A 9,412-nucleotide genomic window follows, 5' to 3' on the forward strand; every position below is an offset into this window, starting at 1 on the left:
TGAAAGCAAGGAAGGTGCATTTGTAATTTTCATGTAGTGCCATAATTTGTTAATTAAAAGATTAATGAGCTTGACTTGTATTTTTGAGCTGATATTATGGTAAAGCTATCTAAAAGATGGGTGTCAGATGTTTGGACAGGGGCACAATTTCAGTGCTTGCTATAGGTGCTATTTTCCATAGATATGACCCTGGGAGAGATGCTCTTGTGTTGTCCAGGCTGCTCTGTGTTTAGACGCATTTTTTGTTGTTGTGGTACCTCTCACTATCCTTTCATAACTGGGACACCTCCTCTGCCTGGGGCCTCTCTGCTTACCCCATTACTGATTGTATCTGCCTGCTTATGTCTTGTATATGCTCCTCTGAAAATGGATATTTCTATGCTTTTTCTCGAGTCCCTTTTTTCAGACTGTGAGATACGATGTTCTGCAAGACCACTGGAATTCTGCTTGTGGTGTTTATATATATAACTTTTTTCCAGTCTGGTCCAGACTGCACCCATTCCATGGACTATCCTTGAAAAAGCCAGCACCAGAGTTGTGCTTCTGCCTATCTTTTCAGGCTAGTACTTGCTGGCTTTTAAAAATAGGGTTTTACAGTCACCCATTGCACTGTCTCTTGTAAAAGACCTTTCTGGACTGAATTCCCTTGTCTCTTGCCAGCTCCCTGTTGTTGGAGTGGTGGACCATGGAGAATCTGAAAGTGTGCTAAAACATAGGGTCTCTCTATGTTGTGAAGTGGGACAGGAGTGTAGTACAGACCACCTCAATATGTCTAGATACATCACAATCTCCAAGTGAATTTGGAACACATATCTCACCTACTCTCTATTCTCCTTTACATACTCCTGCACTGACATGACCTCATCAATTATGCTTGAGAAGTTACTTATATTTCATAACATCCAACTGTGATGTATCACTCACTAACCATACTTCAACAGCTGGAGAAGAGCCTGTAGAATCTGATGGTTGAGTGGTGGTTTTATAAGTATTCTTAAATTGTGTTCACTGGTGTGCCCTCCTCCCATGACTGGTGTGGGCCCTTAGTGTCTGAGTTGAGGAGCTGTGCATAGATACTTTTCACAGGTGCCCTTCTCCCACAGCTATTGTTGACCCGTAGAGACTTATGATCAAGGAGTTGGGCACTCTTGGTACAGTCTGAGTGTGCTCCAACCTCACTACACATATTGGCCTTTTGATGGCTTATGTGCAAGATTTTTGATTACCCTGATTTAGATGAGATGCAGTCTCCTATGGGGGGTACCCCTATGGAGCTCCTGCCATAAAGTGTCACACCTTATGGACTTCTTTTTAGTGCTCTCCTAAAGAGACTTATCTAGGCAATTTCTGCACGGGTCCCTTCACCACTTCATAGTAGGGTTCAGGTTGTTCTGTGTATGGAGGTGAGTCATTGAATTAAATGTTAACATTTTCCTTAACTGAAAATGTATTTCTGATAGGTATTCACCTTCTCATGCTTTCTCACCCTTCTTTCCCACCTTCCTGATGTATTTTTATTGATTGCCTCGTCAAAGAATGAGGATTTTCATGCATGAATGTAGAGGGAGCATTTGTGCAAGTAGGTGTGTTTTATTCCTATTTGTGGAGGGTTTTGCTGCATGATACATTATCACACAGTAGCACAAATTCATGTGAATTTTGTGTCAATTTCACAAGTCTGGTAGCATGCAAGTCTTAAGGCAGAATAACATGACTTCAAGAGAAATATAGTTGTTCTGTGTATGAAGGTATCTGTTAGAAATACATTTTCTGTAGTATAGAATGTTAGTACAATGTTCCTTAAATTATGGTATGTATACAAGGAAAACAAAGAGCTAATGGCTTGTACTGCCACACACTTTCGATTGATTGATTTGTTTATATGACACTGATAGATGTAATTGCTGCTCATAGGTAATTGATTAAACTACCTAGCTCTGTTAACAAGCATAAAAGCAAGTGATGTGGTTTTACTCATACTGCTCAATAACTCTTTTGGGGTTCTTTGGTTTGATTATTCTTCAATTTAGTCTTTCCTTTTACTTTCATTATTTTCCTTTCTCTTCCTTCTCATTCTGTACCTTTTCTACTATCTTTCAGTTAATTGGCCTATACATTTTGGATTTGTATCCTTTCATTTGACCTAGCTTTAGCTCCATAAATTTTGTGTCTACTATTCAAGGCCCTAGTTGGTCATCTCCATTTATTTGATATTGAACTTTACTTTTATATAGACAGTTTGGCTTCTTCCTCCTCTGTCATCCACACAGTCTTAGCACACTGTTGACCACTCATTTTGCTACATCTCTCAGCAGATGATTCACACCATGAAATCTTAGTTAGGACTAACATAGTACTTAGTCTGTGTTAGAGTTTGAATATGTGGGCTGGGATTCTTCTACAGTACGTGATAAATTTGAACAATAAACAGACAGCATAATCCACTTGTTTTAAAATAATATATATTCAAAACAAGTCAAACATATGTACAAAAATTCTTTACACTATAATAAATCAGAATTTTATCTAAAACTAAATAATTATATTTTTCCTGTCAAAAGTCCACACAGACTGATTCAATTATTTTAAAATCCAATTGATAAGACAAATTATTTTTTCTACTCTGTTTCTTACTGTATAATCTGTGATAGATTCACTTATGTTACTACATGGGTTACCAAAGTTGTATCTCAAACTTTAAATAATTGTCTCCTTTTAATCAAAGTCTACACAGATGGGTTCAATTACTTTAGAACACCCTTTGACAAATTATTCTCTTTATCTCTGTTCAACTCACTTTGAAATATCACCCATTATGGCTAATCACTCAAATGTCCACTAACTTTACATTTTTAAAATTTTTTCTGACTGAGTCTTTTACTTGACTTCTTTTAACTTAATGTTTTCTGACTAAACTTCTAACTTCTTTATAAATTGCCTATCATGGCTGAACTGCCATTCACTCAGTCTAGATTTGTTTAATTATCTCTCATTTGACTTGTGCTTGCTTGGTCACTTATATTTATATGTTGTTCACTGAGGCCTCAAACTTTCTATAAACTACTTAATGCTGTAATGGAACAATACTCATTTAAGGTAATGAGAAAAATGTCGAAGATTTGAGTAACTTGGCATCAACAATACTACAACAATTGAACCACAAACACATAATGTACGATTCTTACCATTTACGCCACCAAACTTGTCATAACTTATTGCCTTTAAAATAATTACTTGTTATGAAAAGTAAATAATCATTAAATATTAAACCATCAAATAAACTCAGTAATAACTTAAACTAAACAGTCTTGTATATCCAACAGTCTGTCTGGGGTTTTAGGTTAAAATAATGAAGGGATTTTCAGCCATGTCCCTTGGCACTTCAAGCCTTGGAGTTTTATGTGTACAAACTTCTGTTATCTATACCTACCACAAAATACATCTTTTCTGTTTGGGGGGATGATGGCTTTCATTCATAAAGTTATTCCCTCAGGTTACCTTCCAATGGGGTTTTGTTTCTCAGTGGCATTTGACCAGAGATATGTGATATCACAACCTTTGCTGCTGCTTCCCTTCTTTTCTGGCTTCATTTTCAGAATGTTTTTCTTGGAGCCTATCACATTCCAAAGTGTGATGAATATTTTGGGATATTCATTGGAGAATATTCTGTAGAATGGCATGTGAATGAATCTGAGTTTGTTTTTAAAATATTATTTGCATGACATTTCTGGATCATCAGTTTTGGAATTTCATTTGCCTTCAGTTGTAATTCTTCAAGGTAGACAAAATCTCTATCAGGTGACTTTTCTCTGTTACTTGCTTAGTTATGACTTGGGTTCACACCTACTTGAACATGATAATTTATGTATCACTATACTGCGAAATACCTCGTTTAACAATTACAGTTTTGTTTGGAGTTATTGAATCATTTTATAAAAAAAAAATGTGTCTTATAACATGAGATTTTTGTATTTGAATGGTTTTATGAACGACCTAGACAAAATTCCACCCTCTGCTCTGGTGCTTATTGAGAGGGTGATGCCCTGTGGAAGTATACAGACGATGCTACCAGGTGGTTGATGATGTTTCTATAGGTACCTTTTCCATCTGCGTATGCACATCTTTGTGTAGTATTCAAGACATTAGAGATGAGATGACTATTCTATTAATGATGTCTTACAGCTACAAGCAGGATGGGGAGCACCTTCCTGCTTTATATTTTATATTTTCTCAACATATTAGGTTTTCCCATTGCACTGCCATAAAGTTGGGAAACCCATCTTCAGGTCTGTGTGAGTCTTTTCAATTCTCTTTGGAGTTCTGCTGACTTGACCACACATTTTAGGTATGGAAGTACGAATATTTCCAGTCATTAACTGTTACTGGTCTCTTTCTCTTAAATTCTTCCATTATAGGTAGAAGGCAACAGATTGTTCTGTGAATCTGAATGGCTGTTGCATCATTTGTGACCACAACTGAGAATGCATATGGTTCCACAGGTGTATACAAATTGCTCAATCTTTATTTTATGTATATATACTAGTGAAAGTACCTGACTTCCTTTGGATTATTGCATTGATATATATTGTAGATTACTATGTCAGTGTGTATTCTGATCCTATTTGAGCATAGAAGAACAGTCAAAAATATTTTAAACATTTATATTTCCTAGAAACATAAAGTATTTCTTTTCTATGTGGTTTTTTGCTAGCTTTCCTCATTAAAAAGATGCACATGTTCTCATTCACGTAGGTAAAATAAGTAACAATACCCAGGTGCACACCCTCAAGAGTCCACTTATTTTTTGTAATATAAGGAACCACTTCATTTTTATGTGGTTTTTTGCTAGCTTGCCTCTTTAACCCTATGACCTACTTTTGTAAATAGGTATGCGACTCTTGACTCTTGTGAAAGTTCTTTACAAAAATGAAACTAGTTGATGAAATAGTCTTAACTTTGATTTGAACAGTCCTAAGATTATGTAGTTTTAGAAAATAAAGTATTTAATTTTGATTTTTCTACTATTTATAATAAAACATTCATTATTTAATGTAGTTATTTGCACTCAGACTCTGAATAGTTCACATGCAATGTGATTTTACCTTTGAGTATAAAAATACTATTTCTTATCTCACAATTTTCACATTTCATTTGCATAATCTCTAGAACCTCCAAAATGAATATCAAAAGTTTTTTAAGGTAAATGTTTATATTTTGATTTCCATTTTCTCTATTATATCATTAACTCCAGATACCATCAACGAACAGTGCAATCAAATGTTGAAAGTCAAGAAATGAAAGAAATTTTTGTAGAATAGTTTTCAAACTTCTTTTTGTCATGTGCATAATATCATGTTTTAATCTTTTAATATGTAGGTTATTTTTAATTTTCCTTTCCAATTCTTTGGCTTTTATTGACGATGCCAACACCACCAACATATCCCCGCGGTGCTCTTTTGTTATTATAGGGTGACTCTTATGCACAAATTCAAAGCACTTACGCTCGCACATGCGAATGATGCCATCTTGCTTAGAAATTTTGGCAAGCCAAACTACAACAAGTTGAACATATAAAAATCATAAACATTTCAAATATGCATCTTAAAACACATATAAATAGATAATTAATTAAGATATAAATGAAAACCTAAATGCAGTCTAACTGTTTAGCAAACTAATACATATAAGGCAAGAAACATTTGCCAAACATTTCATACCCCTCAAGAGAACAATGGACTAAGCTTATTGTCTACTTCATACTACTGATCCATCCACAGGTAGAGGTTTCTTCAGGCTATAACTGAATAGTGCAAAATCTGCTTATTCTATTGGTTATAAACAAACATGCCGTTCAACTACAAAGTGTCACTTGAAAACGCAGCTTAGAATTTGCAAGTGGGCGTGGCTGACCTTAAACTTAGAAATATTAGAATGTTGTTTCACACAGGGAGAAATTTTTGGAAGTTTCCCACAGCTAATGAGAGACATCTGGAACTGTACTTTGACTGTCTATGCTGACGGTCTATATTAGCTACTCATAGTTTCCTGTGTGAGACCTCTTAAACTTGAGAACTTTAACCACAGTGGATCACATGACACCAAAAACTGCAGTTTTAATTGCTTTTTCATATTGTGCTTTTTAAAATAAAGAAATAAAACTTGGATAATATAAAAGCTTAAATTATAACATATTTGATAGTAGTAATTTCATTAAAATATGTTTATACTAAAGTGGTTTAATTCAATTTTGAATTTAACTCAGCAAGATCTCATGCCATGTGCAGAAAGGGGTTTAAAGGGTGAGCGTAGTCAAAAGGTTATAAAGATGCGCATGCAGGCACGGACATGGATAAAGTAAGTAATAATAATACCCAAATGCACACCCTCAGGGTGCACTTAGTATGGATGCAAAATTTCAGGTTTCTAGGTTCTTTCTTCTTGGAGCTGTAGCAGTCACATTTCTTTTCCATATGCTTTTTTGCATAAAAAGATGTGCATGCACGTAGATAAGTAATAATAGCCAGGTGCAAATCCTCAGGGTCCACCTAGTTTGTGTGCAAAAGTTCAGGTTTCTAGGTTCCTTCCACTTGAGGTTGTGGTGTCACTGCTATAAGTAAATTAAATAGATTGTACAATATTGACCAGTATTGGGAGATCAACAAAAGCAGGTTTTCAATATTTAGGCAATCAGGTACTATTTGCTCCCAATTAAGTCTGCATATTGCATCATATGAAGTACACTCGCTTATGTCTGTTACAATGCCCATTGTAAAGAACTGACCAGAAAACGTTTATAAAAAACTAATTTTCATTGCAAAGTACGAAGAATACCTGTAATTGGTGGAATTAATTGAAATAGTTTCTGGTATTTTTAACTTTTTTGTATCTAAGACTCGTATATTATTAGGATTCTGTAATCAACAAAAGTATGTTGTTGTAGAGGTAGCTATGTAATTTAATTTCATTTTAAGATAAAAATGTTAATTCAAAACAAGTTTATAAAATGAAATATAATGATGTATGAAATGTATTCATTACATCTACAGAAAAAATCTTAAAGAATTAATACTTCCACAAAACCTTACATATATGTATTTAGCTTTTCTTCATTATTGTTGTTTCCTAAATTTCATTGAACATTAATATACTGACAACATTTTGTGATTGTCTGTTAATTTTGAAATTGTAAGTTTCCTTTTTTTTATCACTGTGCTATGAATTTAAATCAGTGCTATAAAAAATCTAGTTACAAGATAAAAATTGCTACTGTTTTCCAGTCAATTTAAATATATTAATGTTTTAAGAAATACTTTGTTTTATGTTAATATTTAGATTAAACTTGGTTCTCGAGCTGAAGCTAAAGATGGAATCAACAGAACAGCACTTAGAGAAATTAAACTCTTGCAAGAATTGTCTCATACAAATATCATAGGGGTTGGTATTTTAGTTTGAAATTTGAATTATATTTTGTGATAATGTCTTTATCCTCAGTAAATATATAAGCATAGTTGTTTTGTTAAGCCATTTATCATTCTTTGTATAGAAGTGATAAAAATTAATATATTTCTTGATATGTGTGTCAGAATATCTTGCCATCTTGTAAAAAATTCTTTTTTACTAAGTGTATCAATTAACTTTCTTGAAATTGCTTTAAATTGTGTCGTCATATTTTGTTTGGATAATTGAAGAAACAAAAAGCTAATATTATGTATTTTATGCACTGACACTTGACATTTTATATTAATGAAAATATTGCATGTGAGTTCAGAATTTAAACATATCATAGTTAGGTAAAAATACATTTACATGATTTTTATTATTGTTTTTTAGTTGCTGGATGTATTTGGTCACAGGTCTAATGTTTCCTTGGTATTTGATTTTATGGATACTGACTTAGAGGTGAGATAATGATAACTTTTTTTAATAGTTTCATTTTACATAGGTTCTGCTAATGAACATACTATATGCTGTACTTTTTGGTATTCAATAGATTTGTAGATGTTAGTGTGAGCATTTATTTAAGTTGTCCATGTAGGATAATAATTAGTAACGTTAACCATGATACAATCACTTTCACTTTGAGGTGAAATTTTCATAAATATCACATTAAAATTAGGAACATTATCATTCAAATGACCTGTGTCATGGAATAAAATAAATGTTTGACATAATCTTCTTTATCTTTAGTTATCTTTATCAAATGAGAGACTATACAGAAAGTGAAGAAAGCACTGCAACATGAGACACATATGGACTTTTAAATTTGCATGTCTTTCAGCTTGACTGTCATTTACATGAACTCATCTCAGTAACTATGTAGTTTTGTAGTAGTTATTTTAACAACATACTTATTATTTTATAGGCAGTGTACTTGTGCTTTGTGAATTGTCATTGGGAGGGGGGATATCTGTAGAAACATGATTGATTTCCCAATTAAACCTGTATGCCTCTGTTAAGTTTTATTTGATAGTACTCAGTCTTGTTCTTTTAACCAAGTGTAAGGGTTTTGTTATGTCTTTTTTTATCTCTCCATTATATGAATGACCTAGGCCTTCGTGCCCCCCCAAAAAAAAACTCAAAATGTAAGATAGTTTCATGTTTCATCTCAATTATAAGTTTGTTTTCACATTTCTGACATTTCCCAAGGTTCTGACACTTGTCAGTAGGACTCATTCATTACTGAAGGCACTCTGACAGTCAGTAATGTTACCACCATAGTGCACCACGTGATTGCTTTCATTGTGATCTCAGATCCAAGATTCCTGACTTTGTTCTTTTAGCTGATTTTTCCCCATCTTTTTACAAATTTGACCAACTGTTTAAAGCTTATTTTTGCTGTTGGTTACCTTCTCCCAACAAGGATCAAGTTCTTCCACCTTTGTCCTTTGCTACTTGGATTACATAGGTGTATGTTTTTTCTCTTCAGTTAAATTTTTCTGAATTTCAGACTACCTTGTAGTGTGAGCATCAATCACCTGAATTTCTTCTTTCAGTTTGGGGATATCCTCTTTTTCCTTCTCTTTCTCTCTCTCTCATTCTTCATGTCTTTGCCTCTTACTTACTCAGCTTCTTTGGTGTCTGTGTATGCTTCACCTTCTTTTAGATGTTTTACATTATGATCCTGTGAATTTTATGGAGAAACTTGCACATACCTGTTGTTTTCCTTTCCCTCTGTTTTCTTCCATTGTGTCCCAGTTAACTCTTTCAGCACGGGCTCGGTCCCTGGGACCAACCTTATAACCATGTTGTGCTTGTTGTAGTTTTCATGCTATAACTTTTATATTGGTAAGCAAATGTTAACAAAATTTGGCAGATTATCAGTAAACATTACAATCCTTTGATATGCAAAATATCAAATGTTTTTATTAAGTCTTAAGGTTTATAGAGTAATGTTTTTCTCATGTCTGTTTTT

At 33.7% G+C, this 9,412-nt stretch overlaps 1 protein-coding gene across 3 annotated transcripts in view; it reads left to right on the forward strand.

The window, feature by feature from the left end:
• Nucleotides 1-9,412, forward strand: part of LOC106462404 (cyclin-dependent kinase 7-like) — a 64,137-nt gene that overhangs the window by 22,874 nt on the left and 31,851 nt on the right. For all 3 annotated transcript variants that reach the window (XM_022389660.1, XM_022389659.1, XM_022389658.1), the window contains exons 3-4: nucleotides 7,333-7,434; nucleotides 7,831-7,899. In XM_022389660.1, the coding sequence (XP_022245368.1) occupies nucleotides 7,333-7,434; nucleotides 7,831-7,899 (171 nt within the window). The remainder of the gene's footprint in view (nucleotides 1-7,332; nucleotides 7,435-7,830; nucleotides 7,900-9,412) is intronic.

The sequence above is a fragment of the Limulus polyphemus genome, unplaced genomic scaffold (assembly GCF_000517525.1).
Source record: "Limulus polyphemus unplaced genomic scaffold, Limulus_polyphemus-2.1.2 Scaffold1158, whole genome shotgun sequence".
Lineage (NCBI taxonomy): Eukaryota > Metazoa > Arthropoda > Merostomata > Xiphosura > Limulidae > Limulus > Limulus polyphemus.